Raw genomic sequence first — 19,069 nt, forward strand, 5'->3', positions numbered from 1 at the left:
ATTTTAAAATATATTCAGATTGGGCTGTCACAGTATACCTGTATCAACGATAATCGTGATATTTAAATAATAAAATATTTCACTGAAATATATGACACTGAACCGAAACAGAACTTGATAATTTTGCTGGTTATTGTTGCTTAAAATGGTCAATCATTGTCATGTTTTGTGCTGTACTAATCGGATGGACCAGGAAAAACATTTGGAGTACTACAGACTGCCAAAAGTTATAACAAATCAAAGAAAAGAGTGCAAAAAATTGACTCAGGAACAAAAGGTGTTTGTGGTTGGCCAAACTGAACCAGGAAAATCTTGACAACATTCATGTTTGTTCTTATCATTTCCAGTCAGGTAGGTGAAATATTAGGCTAATATCTTAATACTAATTAATGCTGTTGTTTACATTAGAGTATCTCCAATATGGCCGCACATCCTGATACCTGACCAAACCAAAGTGCAAACCCTCTATATGGTTTATCTGTGTTCTTCAAGCCAACTCGGGTATTTTCATATGGAAAATGTATATTTATATTACAATGCTAATGGACTAAAAAATGTGTTACTATAAGATATTACTGTATAATGGACTAGTTTATGAAAAAACATATGTGGGTTAAATTTTTTAAATTGAGATTTCAAATTAACAAGCTTTCCATTAATGTATTGTTTGTTAAGATAGGACAATATTTGGCAGAGATACAACTATTTGAAAATCTAGAATTTAATATATAGAATCTAAATATTGAGAAAATTAACTTTTAAAGTTCTTAGCAATGAATATTACTAATCAAAAATTAAGTTTCGATATATTTACCGTAGGAAATTTACTAAATATATCTTCATAGTACATGATCTTTACTTAATATCCTAATGCTTTTTGGCATGAAAGAAAAATAGATAATTTTGACCCATATAATGTATTGTTGGCTATTGCTTCAAATATACCCGTGCTACTTAAAACTGGTTTTGTGGTCCAGGGTCACATATTTTTTAAATAAAACTGAAAGCGTAATAAGTTAACTTCTAAGTTGAGTTGCATGAACCTTCTAAAGCTCAAAATAATAATCAGAAGACCACAAGCCTGAGTCGATTCCCTATTGTTTCTCCATACAATCTCACTTTCCTTCCTGATGAGGAGATATTGCTCCAACTAAAATAGAGTGGCATTCAGGCATTGTAAGAGGAGAGGGGAAAGAGGAGGAGAAGGAGAAGTAGAAGGAGGTGGCGTAGGAAAGGGAGGGAAAGGAGGTGGTACAGCTCTGATGGTATTTCTTAACATGTGCTTTGAGTATGAAGGCACTTCCAGATCGTCCATAATGGTGGTCGGCCTGCTAGCAGCTGTTTCTGATTATCAGCAAGTGTGTAATCTGTGATCCCCTGGAAGTGACACTGAGAGGACAAGGACTCATCTAAAGAGAAGACTGAACTGATCAGTTTATTTCACACTAGACATATCAGAAGATTCATTCTTGGGTGGAAACATCAGAGGCGAGCATCTATGAAGACATTCATCTTTCCGTTCTCAAACCCAGAGACTGCGGACAACTAGAAACAACCACAGCGAGTCATTTATCAATTTGAGCTTTATCTTTGAAGGAGACAGCTTACGTTTTGTCAACCGGAGTAATAAAGAGTCCATTTTCACCATCGGTCTGTGGAATATATTGATGACAAGTGAACAAGAGGTGATTTTTCTGCAAACAGCCTTGCGTCCACAACTCGACCCTGTCAGGAAGATACAAGAGGAAAAAGAACTGTGTTATTCCTGCTGAGGTGTCATACCTCCTTCAGCTCTTCAACATCCCTAGGAATAAGAAAGCATCAACAGTCTGACTTATTCAGACAGGATCGTTGATCCCAGACACTCAACCTTAGGCGCTAATCACAGAACATCTGAACAGAACCGTATATCAAAGTGAAGCTTCTGCTGAAGTTTGAAGGCCTCTGAGGCTTGGTGACTGTCAAGCTGTTCTGGCAACTAATCACACATCCTAAAAGCAGAAGAGACAGGAGGTGTTCTCAGGTAAAGAGGTAGAGTGAACAAGGATCTGTCAGGCATCATCACTAAACAACCAATTCATTAGTTGACAGAGAGACAAACACACACCTGTCGGATCTTCAACAGACACCTGTTGGTCCTCAACTATTAAAGGTATGGAAACATTATATACACACATTTTGTTTACTAAAATAACTATTATAAAATAAATTGAAATGGCTTTAGTCTTCTAAAGTGAATTATGCTTATTTAATGATATTTTATATAACCATTCATCCAGTCCCCAAACTAGATGTCCTCTGTTGGATCACAGGTCATATATATTATATATATTTAAAAGAAAAATCAATTATATGACATATTATTAAATATATATTACATGGTGTTATATTAAAATTACTTATATTAATAAAATAGCTACTTACACTACCAGTCAAAAGTTTTTGAACAGTAAGATTTATAATGTTTTTTAAAGAATTCTCTACTGCTCACCAAGACTGCATTTATTTGATCCAAAATACCGCAAAAGCAGTAATATTGTGAAATATTTTTACTATTTATAATAACTGCTTTCTAATTGCATATATTTTAAAATGTAATTTATTTCTGTGATCAAAGCTAACTTTTCAGCATCATTACTCCAGTCTTCAGTGTCACATGATCCTTCAGAAATCATTGTAATATGCTGATTTGCTGTTCAATAAACATACTTTTATTATTATCAATATTTAAAACAGTTAAGTACATTTGTTTTCAGGATTTTTTGATAAACAGAAAGATCCAAAGATCAGCATTGATCTAAAATAAAAAGCTTTTGTAACATTACACACTATACCATTCAAATGCTTTGAACAGCAAATCAGAATATTAGAATGAAGAATCGTGTGACTAAAAATCAGCTTTGAAATCACAGGAATAAATTACATTTTAAAATATATTCAAATAGAAATTTTAAATAGTAAAATATTTCAAAATTGTACTGTTCTTGTTGTGCTTTGAATCAAATAAATGCAGGCTTGATGAGCAGAAGAAACTTCTTTAAAAAAACATTAAAAACCTTCAAAAACTTTTGACTGGTAGTGTATATTACTTGCTTTGTAATATTTTGGGGAAAAATAATATTATATTAAAGCTATATTATTTCATAATATAATTAAAATGTGAAAATAGAGTCTAACATGTTTGTACCAGTATATGTTCTTTGTTGCTGCATAAACTCTAATAATCTAATACTGTAAAGCCTAATGTTATAATTAAAAAAATAATAATTAAAAATGACTTGAAATGTCCCATGATGGAGTCATAACTCAAAACACATAATTCAGAGTCTTAGGAGCTGAGGAATATTTTTGGCACGCAGTTAAATCCTGAATATGAAATTCAATAGGTGTTTCACTGATCTAATTTAATCTAACCTTGCAGACTTTGGCTGCGAATCAATATTAGGTCTCTCTATTCAATTAACATGCTGGGAACTAATAGGAAAAGCCTGATGAATAAACGGTTATGATGGTTCCCAGGAGAGCGTCTTTGAATACATAGACGCACACAATGGGAGCCTTGAACGAACTTCTGTAGGAGTATCCTATGACAAAACTCAATCTCTAAAGCTTAGCCTTGTTGCTCCGTTTGCTGTTCTTAGTTTTCAGATGTCATCAAGTTATTTCAGTCACACTGTCAGCTGCATTAAATTGCTGATCACACTCTTATGCGTACACACCCATTCTTCTGGAAACGCTCCCACAGCTCATCTTCTGATTTCTTGACTGGAAACCAGACATGTGCATCTGTTCAGGGGTATAAGAGCAGACAGACTTTTTTTTTTAGCAATTAATTATTTATTTTTGGAGAAGCCAATCATGCAAAAGAATCAGTATAACACTCAACCCTCAGTGCTACTTTACATTCATGTGGAAGCCCATCTCCACCACTGAATAAAAAATAAAAAAGATAATTGCAATCTCATAATTTAGAAATTTTTTTTCTCAGAATTGTGTCGTGTAAACTCACAATTCTGACTTTTTTTCTCATAACTATGAGGTATAAACACACATTTGTGAGAAAGTCAGAATTGCTAGATATAAAGTCAGAATTGCGGGACATAAACTCACAATTGCAAGAAATAAACTTGCAGATATACTCGCAATTTTGACTTCTTTTCTCGCAGTTGGGACTTTGTATCCAGCAATTCTGAGTTTCTCGCAATTGTGAGTTTGTATCTCGCAATTCTGACTTTTTCTCATAATTGCGACTTTGTATCTAGCAATTCTGACTCTCGCAATTGTGAGTTTGTATCTCGCAATTATGACTTTATTTCTCGCAATTCTGACTTTGTATCTTGCAATTTTGACTTTATTTCTCGCAATTGCGACTTTATATCTTGCAATTCTGACTTTGTATCTAGCTATTATGATTTTTTTTCTTACAATTGCGAGTTTGTATCTAGCAATTCTGACTTTTTTTCTCGCAATTGCGACTTTGTTTCTAGCAATTCTGACTTTTTTTCTCGCAATTGCGACTTTGTTTCTAGCAAATCTGACTTTCTCGCAATTGCAATTGTATCTAGCAATTCTGACTTTCTCACAATTGCGAGTTTGTATCTCGCAATTCTGACTTTATTTCTCGCAATTCTGACTTTGTATCTCGCAATTTTGACTGTATTTCTCGCAATTGTGACTTTGTATCTAGCTATTATGATTTTTTTCTTACAATTGCGACTTTGTATCTAGCAATTCTGACTTTCTTGCAATTGCGAGTTTGTATCTCGCAATTCTGACTTTATTTCTCGCAATTCTGACTTTGTATCTCGCAATTTTGACTATTTCTTGCAATTCTGACTTTGTATCTTGCAATTTTGACTTTATTTCTCGCAATTGCGACTTTATATCTTGCAATTCTGACTTTGTATCTAGCTATTATGATTTTTTTTCTTACAATTGCGAGTTTGTATCTAGCAATTCTGACTTTTTTTCTCGCAATTGCGACTTTGTTTCTAGCAATTCTGACTTTTTTTCTCGCAATTGCGACTTTGTTTCTAGCAAATCTGACTTTCTCGCAATTGCAATTGTATCTAGCAATTCTGACTTTCTCACAATTGCGAGTTTGTATCTCGCAATTCTGACTTTATTTCTCGCAATTCTGACTTTGTATCTCGCAATTTTGACTGTATTTCTCGGAATTGTGACTTTGTATCTAGCTATTATGATTTTTTTCTTACAATTGCGACTTTGTATCTAGCAATTCTGACTTTCTTGCAATTGCGAGTTTGTATCTCGCAATTCTGACTTTATTTCTCGCAATTGTGACTTTGTATCTGGAAATTCTGACTTTGTTTCTTGCAATTGTATCTAGCAATTCTGACTTTCTCACAATTGCGAGTTTGTATCTCGCAATTCTGACTTTATTTCTCGCAATTGTGACTTTGTATCTGGAAATTCTGACTTTGTTTCTTGCAATTGCAATTGTATCTAGCAATTCTGACTTTCTCACAATTGCGAGTTTGTATGTCGCAATTCTGACTTTATTTCTCGCAATTGTGACTTTGTATCTAGCAATTCTGACTTTTTTTCTCGCAATTGCGACTTTGAATCTAGCAATTCTGACTTTCTCACAATTGCGAGTTTGTATCTCGCAATTCTGACTTTATTTCTTGCAATTGTGACTTTGTATCTGGAAATTCTGACTTTGTTTCTTGCAATTGCAATTGTATCTAGCAATTCTGACTTTCTCACAATTGCGAGTTTGTATGTCGCAATTCTGACTTTATTTCTCGCAATTGTGACTTTGTATCTAGCAATTCTGACTTTTTTTCTCGCAATTGCGACTTTGTATCTAGCAATTCTGACTTTCTCACAATTGCGAGTTTGTATGTCGCAATTTTGACTTTATTTCTCGCAATTGTGACTTTGTATCTAGCAATTCTGACTTTTTTTCTCGCAATTGCGACTTTGAATCTAGCAATTCTGACTTTCTCACAATTGCGAGTTTGTATCTTGCAATTCTGACTTTATTTCTCGCAATTGTGACTTTGTATCTAGCAATTCTGACTTTTTTTCTCGCAATTGCGACTTTGTATCTAGCAATTCTGACTTTCTCACAATTGCGAGTTTGTATGTCGCAATTTTGACTTTATTTCTCGCAATTGTGACTTTGTATCTAGCAATTCTGACTTTTTTTCTCGCAATTGCGACTTTGAATCTAGCAATTCTGACTTTCTCACAATTGCGAGTTTGTATCTCGCAATTTTGACTTTATTTCTCGCAATTGTGACTTTGTATCTAGCAATTCTGACTTTTTTTCTTGCAATTGTGACTTTGTATCTAGCAATTCTGACTTTTTTTCTTGCAATTGCGACTTTGTATCTAGCAATTCTGACTTTCTCGCAATTGCGACTTTTTATCTCGCAATTCTGACTTTATTTCTCGCAATTCTGACTTTGTATCTCGCAATTTTGACTTTATTTCTCACAATTGCGACTTTGTATCTTGCAATTCTGACTTTCTCGCAATTGTGAGTTTATATCTCGCAATTCTGACTTTTTTCCCCAGAACTGTGAGATATAAACACAATTGTGTATAAACTCAGTAACTCACAATTGTGAGAAAAAAACTCACTGACATACTCGCAATTCAGACTTTTTTTCTCGCAATTGCGACTTTGTATCTAGCAATTTTTTTAGAATTGCGTCGTGTAAACTCGCCAATCTGACTTTTTTCTGTAGAACTGTAAGATATAAACACAATTGCGAGTTATAAAGTCAGAATTGCTAGATATAAAGTCAGGATTGCGCGACATAAACTCACAATTGTGAGAAATAAATTTGCAGATATACTCGCAATTCTGACTTTTTTTCTCGCAGTTGTGACTTTGTATCTAGCAATTCTGACTTTCTCGCAATTGCGACTTTGTATCTAGCAATTCTGACTTTTTTTCTTAGAATTGTGAGTTATAAAGTCAGAATTGCAAGATATAAACTGACAATTCTGAGAAATAAAGTCAGAACTGCTTGATACAAAGTCGCAACTGCGAGAAAAAAAAAGTCAAAATTGCGTTTGTATCTTGCAATTCTAAATAAAGTCAAAATAAGTCACAATAACTTTTTTTTTTTTTTTGTGGTGGAAACAGGCTTCTACACATTCGGGATTTTACTTACCTGTTTAAATCCAAAAACAATTCTCAATTCAACCACAAAAGCGCATACATAATAATAAAAGAATACAAATAACAAACAATAAATACTTGTTACACCTCGGGTGAGTATTATTTACTAATAATTCAATAGACCGTAGTCAATTATTCCACTTATAGTACAGTTACCACATCTTAAATATTGTTCAGATGTTGTATTTAAAGACATTCGTACTTAAAACGCTCTTGTGAGTAGGATTCATTTCTTATACATCCCCTTAAGAGTGATATAAGTCTCTAAATGTCTGAATCATTTTAGCCATAATGATTTAATTATTGAATTTGTTTCACTATATATTTATGCAGCCAATGAGCTTGCTTTACATTTAAATGGCTGGTTAGCATTCACTAGAGCATTTCGCAGCATGCTTTCAGAGTTCCTCCAAAACCCTCCACCTGTATAGATCTGCTACAGGTTATTATATATGCTACTTGTGCAGCAGCAGTATGTCTTAAATACTCACAGCAGTGTATCGGCATATGTATCAGTAGCAAGTTCCTGATCATGCAGCAGCAGCAGTAATTTACAACAACAGCAATAACCAACAGCAACAACCAAATACAATTAACATTGTCATATTCATTACCATGTTAAAATCTTCAGAGAGTTGCCATGATAGAAATAGTTGAGTCTTAATGCTAGTGTAATTCAAAGTAAGTAAAATAACTGGTGATTTGTCTGTATGAGCCTAACTGAAGCTTATGTAAACCAAATATTTACCTGTTTTTTTTTTTTACCAGGGAATTTTTAGGTGCTACAAAAAGTGTGTCATGGGTCAGCAAACTGTACATCAGCAGTCTAGCTGTATGTGAACATTTCTCAGCGCTATTTCTGTGTCAGTGAAACTTTCAAGAGGAAGGTGGTGAGACCTACTCCCTTCTCCACTTGTTTACCCGAGGAAAGGAGAACAATGTGGGAGTTGTTTTGCAGCAGGGGCATCTGGAGATAGATAGGGGCTGCTGAACAGCCACACAAACAGCCATCAAGAAGAGAACCATGCTCTTCCAGCCTCTGTTTGTCCTGTCTGTTTGAGTCAGCACTGTGGCAGACGGCACAATAAAGAAAGCCTGCTAGCTACATAGATGTGGAATTCAGCATCAGTAGCAATGCAAACACAGATTCTTTATTACTAAAATACAGGAAAAACTGACTTTTTAGATACAGATTTTTCATATGCAACATGAACCAATTAGCTTGTGCCAAGTAGTTTAACGTCACGAATATCATCATTTTGCATTAACGAACCATCAGCCTGTGCCATCTAGAGTTTTATGACAGAACTTGGCATATTTGAAGTCTACACAACTACATTCTCACCTAAAAACTCTTAAACCTACATTCTGTGGTTCAACAATGGTAGAGAGAATGAATCACTGCACAGTCTTTTAAGTGTGCCAATAACCTCTTTGGCCCCAGTGTCTTGAACCCAGCCAGTTTCCTTTCAAGTGCCTTGTAAGAGGGAAATTATATTGTTTAAGATTGTTTCCTTAAAGGGGAGGGAGCGAGACACACTTATATTGAGACTCCGCTACATTCAACCTGTCTGTTAAGATGTGGTTCCCATATCTGATGCCAAACTGCCCCAGTGTTGCCAGATTGGAAATGTCCAAGTATCGTACCAGAAGCTCAAAATTATCGTATTTGGGAGAAAATTATCGTATTTGAGTCAAACGTTCAAAATAAAGATATTTATCTAGATGTTACAGCTATTTATCCTTTTCAGCACTCATTTTCTATACTTTATTGCAATGCTAAACTAATTATATTACCCGAGTCAAACGTTCAAAATACAGCTATTAATCTAGATGTTACAGCGATTTATCCTTTTCAGCACTCATTTTCTATACTTTATTGTTAAACTAACAACCTCAGTTTTGAAACAACTGACCTAAGTGCGACAGGAACGTCAACTTGTGCTCGTGAGAGAGAGCCATTCTCCACGATGATATTGGTTGAGAAGACGTAAGATTGGATGAAAGACATGCGTAACGCCACGTTCACGTCTCCTCACAATCATGAAGGTAGACGTAGGATCCACACAGCTAGATCTTTGAGAATAGAAGCTCTATAATTACAACGACCATGGTGTCACAAAATTCTGAAATTATCGTACATTGTGGTATTATTGATCGTACATCGTACAGAGGTCAAAATTATGGTACAAATACGATAATTATCGTACGTCTGGCAACACTGAACTGCCCTCATACAGGGTTCGTAAAATACTGTAAAATAAAATTCCAGATTTTCAAGGACTTTAAGCACTACTTTTTTGATTTTCAAGGACTTCAATCAGACATTTTACTTATGGTTTGATGTTTTCTACTGTTTAAGGAAAAAAAGATTTGAGAAACCACTCCGAAGTCCAGATCTGAATCAAATGGTTTGCAGTTTGCACTCCTAGGTTCTGATCAAAAGCAAAAGATTCATAAACCCACTCCGAAGTTTCATTCTTAATGAAATCATTTGCGATCCATTTCCGAAGTCCCGATCTAATCAAATGATTCGTGATACATTATTTGAAGGCCCGCTAGTGAATAACTTTACACATTACATTTTCAAGGGTTTTCCAGGCCTTAGATTTCAAAAAGTCAAAGCACCTTGTACGAACCCTGCTTATATACACTACCAGTCAAAAGTTTTTTTACAGTAAGATTTTTTTGTAAAGATGTTTCTTCTGCTTACCAAGCCTGCATTTATTTGATCCAAAGAACAGCAAAAACAGTAAAATTTTGAAATATATTTACTATTTAAAATAACTGTTTTCTATTTTAATGTATTTTAAAATGTAATTTATTCCTGTGATTTCAAAACTGAATTTTTAGTATCATTACTCCAGTGACATGATCCTTTAGAAATCATCCTAATATTCTGATTTGCCACTCAAAAAACATTTATTATTATGTTGAAAACAGCTGAGTAGATTTTTTTCAGGTTTCTTTGATGAATAGAAAGTACAGAAGAAGCACATTTATCTGAAATAGAAATCTTTTGTAACATTATAAATGTCTTATCAATAAATTCAAAAATAAAAATTAAACTGACTCCAAGCTAAATGGTATAGTGTATAATGTTACAAAAGCTTTTAATTTCACATAAATGCTGATCTTTGGAGCTTTTAAAATTTAATCAACTGTTTTTAATATTGATAATAATAATAATAAATGTTTCTAGAACAGCAAATCAGCATATTAGAATTATTTCTGAGGGATCATGTGACACTGAAGACTAGAGTAATGCTGAAAATGTAGCTTTGATCACATGAATAATTTAGAGACTGTTTTAAAAAACATTAAACTTACTGTTCAAAAACTTTTGACTGATAGTCTATATGTATGTATGGAGAGACAAAATCCACAGCATAGCAAAAACCATAAATCTGAACATAGGTGCACATAATATTATAGAAATAAGAACAATGTACTGTTAGTTAGCCATTACTGTATCAAATCAGTCATGAATCAATGAGCCTATTCTGTGTGGTGAACTTAAGAGAAGGAAGCTGATAAAGGCTGAAAACCTCCCTCTTTGCTGAAGCTTATTTTTAAAATAATCCTGGTGGGGAATCAAGGTCCAGACTGATAAACTTCTGGCAGGGTGGATCCGAATATGGTCTGTTTACACAATGCGTTTCTGCAGTTAAATTTACATCCAAATATTTTTCAATACTTCCCACAGACAAATTGTTCCTTAAACACACAGTGTTGCCCAAGTTCTCATGTTAAAGTGCTGAGAGTATTCTGGGCTCCCTCTTCCCATAAATCCCCTTGAGGACTGAAACTGATGCTAAACTTTGCATTAATCCAGTGAGAGAGACCACTAAAGAACATTGTCACACTGTGTAACTGGTACACAAGTACCAACAAAAGTCAAAAGGTCAGAAATGATACACATGATGGACCATTTGGAATGGGACATTTCCCATGACATTTAAATTTGATAAGCTTTAGGACTTAAGTTGGGACTTAATTCTGCTATTTTTAAATATTGTGTGTTTGAAGTCAAAAAATCTGATATAATGCAGTACCATTTTGTACTGTATTGTTTTAAACACATTTTACTTTGTGAAAATATTTGCCATTGCTTTAAAACGATAACAGGAAATGCTCAGCCATCTAATACCCAGAAAAGACAAATGCCACTAAACATCTACTTCTTTGCTTATTTTTAGCCGTAGGTTCCTCAAATTCTTCCGTCTCCTTTTCCCAGACTCCCAGCACTGAGTGTGTGGGAAAAGTTTGTATTAAAGAACAGAAATCTACACACACAAACACAACCTAAATATACAGTCGCTGCATGTTTGGCATCTTTGTTCTAGTTTTATAATAGAATGAGAAGACACTAGGCAGTGCAGTAACTATATGACTATACAGCCTGGTCTCATTGTTTATACGTAGGTATTTATACGTAACGTTTAGAGGCACAAAACGTATATTTTAGTATGTTTTTATTGATGCTAAAACGTACAATTTAGACGTATTTCAACTTTTAAAACGTACAAATAGCTACGAATTTTTAGCTAAAAAACGTAAAATATTTACGTATCTTTTATTTTATTAAGATATTTGTATCATGCTTTTTTCATCATTTTATTAAGAAGCGATTTAGATTTTTAGCCCCCTTAACCTACCCCCAAACCTAAACCTAGCCATTTTATAACGAATATGCATTCTTTCTTATCATTTTATTAATAAGCGATTTAGATTTTTAGCCCCCTTAACCTACCCCAAACCTAAACCTACAAATTTTAGAGCAAATATGCATTCTTATCATTTTATTAATAAGCGATTTAGATTTTTAGCCCCCTTAACCTACCCCAAACCTAAACCTACAAATTTTAGAGCAAATATGCATTCTTATCATTTTATTAATAAGCGATTTAGATTTTTAGCCCTCTTAACCTACCCCCAAACCTAAACCTACCCATTTTATAGCGAATATAAAAGGATATAAAACGTAACTGGCCAAAATATGCAGGGAAATTACCATTTTAGCAACAATATAGCATAAAAATATATATTTTTATAGTCGCTAATCCCACTCCTACCTCTAAACCTAACGTTAAACATCTCTGTACAGTAATAAAGAAAAACATGACAGACGTAAAAGTGCAATCACAATCATTTATTTAATGCAAAACTGTCAACAGCCGTACCAAAAAGTGATCTAAATGACGATGCCTTATTCCTCTCTGGCGGAATACAGTAGGTTTGTCCGAGGTGCAGAGCAAAATTTAAATTGTTAATCGCTGAAAATATTATCCAGATTGTTATCCTGATCCTCTCCGTAAATGCGCCCGCGCATCATTCAAACCCATCTCACCAGAAACACGGAATGTCGTAATCTGTGACGAATGCAGGCGAGAACCAATGAGTGTTCGATTTTTCTGCGGTAAAACCTGTCGTTTCTTAATGCGGCAATATTTGAATTTGAAAAAAGCACTTCAGCGCGGGTTCCCATTCAGTCGGTCCACTCGGTACAACACATTACTATGGGATATCGCGCTCCTGCACCGTCTGCTGAAGACACTTATAAACACGCCTGAAAGGCAATTGACACATGAAGACGTGGGCGGGGCCGCCTGCCCACAGCATATAAATGCAGTCGTATGTGTCATTACCTTTGTTCTTCAGCTCTTCACCGTGTTGCTAGGACACATCACGCCACATTCACAAGAGAAAACCCACTGTGGTGATCCTTGTTGAGGCTAAGCAAGAAACAGACAAATGAAGAAGAGAGTTATTAAGCTCGCGTTTAGCTACGCTAACACGGGCTAGATAGCTCTTTTTCGAGTAGTTATGTCACAACACAATAAAGATTCTCGCACCTGTCCCATGAAATGTGGGTACTCACTGTCTGGAAAGGATACCCACGAGCACTGCCCGGTATGTCTGGAGATTGTCCACGCCAGGATGGCTCTCTCCAACCCCGGGGCATGTGCACACTGCCGACGGCTCCGGCGTTCCACGCTTAATCGGCGTGTGGCGTTGGTGGAGAGTGTGCTTGGTGGGACAGTGGCCAGTCACGGTCCGCTTCTATCCTCAGAGGCTGATCCAGAGGTGGCGCTGGCCGTTTTTGGGGAGGCCGTGGGGGACTGGGGCGATCGTGTGGAGGCCGAGGAGATCGGAGGTATCCCTCGGATGGCTCATGAGTTCGGTCAGGAATTTGGCGATCGGGATGATGACTGTCTCGCTGGATGAGGGCGAAGAGTTCTCTGATGACGCGTTTCAGGCAGGACAAATAACAGCTTCCCCCTCGCTCTCCGAGGCGGCGGGGGGTAGCGAACCCGGTGAGGATCCCTTCATGAGTCTCTACCGAAGAGCGGCTGAGAAATTGTCTGTGGATTGGCCGGCCCCGCCTCCGGTACAAAAGAGCTCACGCTTCGGGGGGTTTTACCTTTCTCCTGTGCAGACAGTCGTGAGGACCTGCCTGCCGCTTTATCCAGATTGTGTAGCGGAGCTCACATCTTCATGGCCAAAGCCCGTGTCATCTCCTCCTCCAGTGCCGGGCGCAGGCAGGTTCACGGACCTCGAGGGGGCGGGAGAAGCAGGGCTGTTGTCAGCTCCACCGATGGAGCATTCTCTGCCACATACCTGGCACCCACGCAGAACAGCGGCATCGCGGGTACCCCCACGCTCCCGACGACCCCTTGCAGGTTCTCCTTTAAACAGCTGGGCAGGATCTACGGCGATCAAGCCTGCGCGGCTAGAGCACTAAGCTCTATGTCTTTACTACAGACATATCAAGCCATCTGCCTGGGAGAGCTGAGTGACGCGGTGTCAGCGGGGAGACCGTGCGAAGCGCTTATGGGAGAAGTGCGTTCCACGGCCGATTACATTCTGCGTGCAACCCGTAGTACGCTGGTGTTGCTGGGCCATGTCATGGCCGGCACTGTGGCGGCGCAGCGGCATCTTTGGCTAACCTTGGCGAACCTGCCTGAGCAAGACTGGAGTGCGTTTCTCAACGCCCCGATCTCCTCGTCCAGGCTCTTCGAAGAAGGCCTCGGTGCATTCCAGGCACGGTTTGAGGACTCTAAAAAAAAAGCAGAGTCATTAAAAGGTTCAATGCCGAGGAGGTTCAACAGGCCAGCGCAGTCGGCTACTCACCCAGGGCCTAGGGTGTCTTCACGGCCACCACCAGCCAAGAGGTCGGCGGCCGCAACAGCACCAAGGCCCGGTACTTGGGGGTCGGGGCGGGAGCGCACGCAGTCAAGACAGCAGGCGGAACCGAGGAGGAGGGATCCGCCCCCGGCGAAAGCGGGTCATTCCTCCACGAGGAAGAAAGGCCTGTCCGGTCCCTAGCCTGCAGAGGAGGGAAGAATATCGGCACAGAGGCAGCCGTGTTCTTCTCTTCTTTGGACTATATCTATCTAGGGCAGAATTCGAAACGGCATGCTTGCTTACTGCTAGCATTATTTTTCCCATATGTGGTAGAAACGGTAAAAGCAGTATGATGAGTAGTATGAAGTACGACCATCTTAACACAGAATAAAGTAGCTTTTGTAGGTAACTGGGATGGTAAGAGTTACACTTCATCAAAAGTACTATTCATTTCCTTTTAAAAATCTTTTAAAAGTGATTTAGAGCACCATTAAGTCATTTATAACTTTCAGCTCGTCTTCAACACGATTTTCTCATGGTTAACAGTATTCAGGCCTATGCAAGAACAGTGACGCAAACACTTGTTTTTGATTTCACACGTTGTTTCAAAAAGTGTCAGAGCAAAACTTCTGGTGTTATGTTAGCATGTTAGTGCTAGCGGCATTTTTATAAACAACTACTATGGCAGTTTTTCAATTCCAAGTCATGGAGGAGAGTTAAAGTGAATAAATAAAAAAATAAAGATATGGTCATTCACTTTCATGCTGTCCTGTAGTCTGTATGACTTACTTTCTTCTGCAGTACACAAAAGAAGGTATTTTGAGGAATGTTGGTAACCAAACTTTTTTGGTTACTATTGCCTTCCTTGTAATGGACAAAAAATGCAGATATTTCTCAAAATATCTTTATGTTCCACAGAATAAAGAAAGTCACAAAGGTTTGGAATGACACGAGGGCACGTCAATTTTTAATTTTTAGGTGAAATATTTAACCCAGCCTCATTGGAAATACATGCTTGTGGCAACATTTCTGCATCACCGATATTATGTACCTTACTGCATGCTTCGCTGCAATTTCTAAGTGAATTGTTTAGTGAGCGACGCTAAAATACACATTCAATACGTGACCGTGGCAAACTTTGAAAATCAACATGCCATCAAAACACGTTATACTAAAGAAATAAGTTATCGAAGCCTGTTTCCGCCACTGAATTAAAAAAAATGTCTCGCAATTCTGTCTTTTTTTTTTCAGAATTGTGAGATATAAATTCACAATTGTGATTTATAAAGTCAAAATTGCCAGTTTATATCTTACAATTCTGACTTTATAATTCACAATTGTGAGTTCATAACTCAATTCTCAGAAAATAAGTTTAGATCTCAGATCTGAGAAAAAAGTTAGCAATACAAACTTGCAATTCTGCTATTTTTTTCTCAGAACTGTGATATAAACTCGCAGTTGTGAATTATAAAGTCAGAATTGTGATTAAAAACTCACAATGACTTTCAATTCTGACTCATTCTTTTACATTGTACAGGCATGTATTGCTGCATTTTTATGTCGCTTCAGGTATGCATTGTGGTGGTACACCTGTGAGTCTCTTTGTTTACAGGAGCAAAGGAAGCAAAGTTTCCTTACTTTACAAATCCTCATTTTGTACTTCTACTTCATGACTGTTGTTTTGTTCTCTCCACTGCTCGTCCGCGTTCGTCACTTCTCACCAGCGCATGCGCAACACCGACGGCATACTTCATCTGCCCAGAGCTGCTTCTGTGTACAACCAGTTGGCGCGAGCTAGATTAAAGTTATTATATTTTAAATATGGATATTATTCTTACAAAAACACATCGATTCACTACAGGAGACCCCCTGGAGCTGTTTGAGGCACTTTTTATTATGGATGGATGCACTTTATTTGACTTGTTTTGGACTGTTGGAGAGAAACATGAACCCATGCCATTATAAAGTTTAAAAGGAACAAGGATCATTTTTAATAAACTCTGACTGGAATTGTCTGAAAAAGGAAGTCATATACACCTAGGATGCCTTGAGTTGAGTAAATAATGGGTTCATTTTCATTTTTGAGGGAACTAATCCAAAGTTTACATATTAATGGCTTTTAATAGTAAATACTGGTAAACATTAATGATTCAGTTATTAATGTTTTTACATGCTTGTCATGGGCATTTGAACATTACTGTGCTGCTTATACTGTGTTAAGTTTATAGGGTAGGAAATATTCCTTTAAAGTTGGCATGTTTACATCCAGCCACCTCAAAAATGATAATTGTGCCTCCTTTAGTACCCCTTTAAGGTTTAGCACAACATATATGTACAACTGAAGACATAAGCTTTTACAGAATCAAAGTAACTTAGTAAAGGACAAGTTTTCCCTTTATTCACACTACCGTTTTTTTCACAGGCTTTTCTGACTAGCTATGGCTGACTGGAGTCTACTTGGGAACTTTCTAGAAGAAGTCCAGGAACATTCCACTTCGGTGGGAAAGGTGTGGCTCACAATTCTTTTCATCTTCCGGATCCTGGTCCTGGGCACGGCCGCCGAGTCCTCGTGGGGCGACGAGCAGGAAGACTTCACCTGCGACACGGAGCAGCCCGGTTGTGAGAACGTTTGTTACGACCGAGCCTTTCCCATTGCGCATATCCGCTTCTGGGTGCTCCAGATTGTGTTCGTATCCACACCTTCTCTCATCTACATGGGACACGCAATGCACATTGTCCGCAGAGAGGAGAAGAGGAAGAAAGAGCAGGAAGGAGGAGGAACGCAAACAGACCAAGATGGAGAGAAGTACCCAGAGAAAGGCAAGAACTGTGAGAAGGAGGACGAAGGTGGAGGGGGGAAAGTGCGATTGAGGGGTGCTTTGCTACAAACGTATGTACTGAGCATCCTCATTCGCTCTGTAATGGAGGTGGTTTTCATTATAGTCCAGTACCTCATCTATGGAGTCTTCCTTAATGCGCTCTACGTGTGTAGATCTTCTCCGTGTCCGCATGCGGTCAACTGCTACATCTCGAGACCTACGGAGAAGAACGTGTTTATTGTGTTTATGCTGGTGGTAGCGGCTGTGTCGCTGCTGCTCAGTGTCGTTGAACTGTATCATTTGGCGTGGAAGCAGTTTAAGCGTTGTTTGCAAAAATATAAAGATTCCAAACGCTCAAATACACCATCCACCGTGGCTGCAGTCTCACCAAACCCATCCATACCAAACCGAGCCTGCACTCCACCTCCCGACTTCAACCAGTGCCTGACAACACCACCGTCTTCCCCTACCATACAGACACACGCACACTCGCTTCTACACCCAACCTGCCCGCCTTTTCACGACCGGCTGGCGCACCAGCAAAACTCAGCAAACATGGTCACCGAACGCCATCGAGTTCAAGACTACTTAGGGGTCAACTTCTTGAGCTTCTCACATGCACCTATAGAGACGCCCAACTCATGTGCCTCACCTTCATTTCTAAGCAGTGATTTTGATGAGGACAAGCGAAGGTTTAGCAAGAGCAGTGGGACCAGCAGCCGCATGAGACCGGATGACCTTGCAGTATAGCAAAAGGTCCAACAGTGTGACTAGTCATAAATCCGCTACATGATTTTGCACTTGACCCAATGTATTTAGTTTATTGCTGTCTAAGAGACTGAACCAGAATATCGGTTCACACGTTTGCACAAAATATATATGCAGCAAGTGATGCATAAGGAAAACCATTCAATTTTTATTTATTTTTTATTTTATTTTTTTTATCTCAGAATTGAGATATAAACTTGCAATTGTGAGTTATGAAGTCAGATTTGCGAGAAATAGTCAATTTTGCTATACAAATGTGCTTTTTTAATGTACTTTTTTTTGCAATTGCGAGTTTATATTTTGAAAATCTTTTTTTCATGCAATTCTGACTCTTCTCAGAATTGTGACACAAAGTTATAAAGAAAAAAAGACTATGTTTTTATAAATGACTACGTTTATATCTTACAATTCTGAGAAATAAAGTTGCAATTCTGAAAAAAGAATTGTGAGATATAAACTCACAATTCTGAGACAAACTTAGCAATTCTGATAAAAAAAGTCAGAATTATGAGATATAAACAGGCAATTCTGAGAAATAAAGTCTGAATTGTGAGATTTATACTAACAAGTCTGAGAAATAAACAGCAATTCTAAGAAATAAAGTCTGAATTGCGAGATTTAAACTAACAAGTCTGAGAAATAAACAGCAATTCTAAGAAATAAAGTCTGAATTGCGAGATTTAAACTAACAAGTCTGAGAAATAAACAGCAATTCTAAGAAATAAAGTCTGAATTGCGAGATTTAAACTAACAAGTCTGAGAAATAAACAGCAATTCTAAGAAATAAAGTCTGAATTGCGAGATTTAAACTAACAAGTCTGAGAAATAAACAGCAATTCTAAGAAATAAAGTCTGAATTGCGAGATTTAAACTAACAAGTCTGAGAAATAAACAGCAATTCTAAGAAATAAAGTCTGAATTGTGAGATTTAAACTCGCAATTCTGAGAAATAAGCACTCAATTCTGAAAAATAAAGTCAGAATTACGAGATATAAACTAGCAATTCTGAGAAATAAACTTATCAATTCTAAGAAACAAAGCCTGAATTGTGAGATTTAAACTCACAAATCTGAGAAGCACTGAATTCTGAGAAATAAAGTTTATAGTTTATATTTTTAAAATTTTGACTTTTTCATGCAATTCTGACTTTCTGTGAGATAAAGTTATAAAGAAAAAAAGAGCTTATATCTTACAA

At 37.3% G+C, this 19,069-nt stretch overlaps 1 protein-coding gene across 1 annotated transcript; it reads left to right on the plus strand.

Annotated features, from left to right (window-relative positions):
- Positions 1-1,323: 1,323 nt before the first annotated feature.
- On the plus strand, positions 1,324-18,006 carry gja5b (gap junction protein, alpha 5b). The gene is made up of 2 exons (XM_073842072.1): positions 1,324-2,152; positions 16,710-18,006. The coding sequence occupies exon 2, from the start codon at positions 16,726-16,728 to the stop codon at positions 17,854-17,856; it is 1,131 nt and encodes a 376-aa protein (XP_073698173.1). The 5' UTR covers positions 1,324-2,152; positions 16,710-16,725; the 3' UTR covers positions 17,857-18,006.
- Positions 18,007-19,069: the final 1,063 nt, after the last annotated feature.

This window comes from Garra rufa, chromosome 6 (assembly GCF_049309525.1).
Source record: "Garra rufa chromosome 6, GarRuf1.0, whole genome shotgun sequence".
In the NCBI taxonomy this organism is placed as follows: Eukaryota; Metazoa; Chordata; class Actinopteri; order Cypriniformes; family Cyprinidae; genus Garra; species Garra rufa.

What these genes read in the sequence shown, in the direction of transcription:
- gja5b (XM_073842072.1), top strand. Translation starts at nt 16,726, where the DNA reads ATGGCTGACTGGAGTCTACTTGGGAACTTTCTAGAAGAAGTCCAGGAA.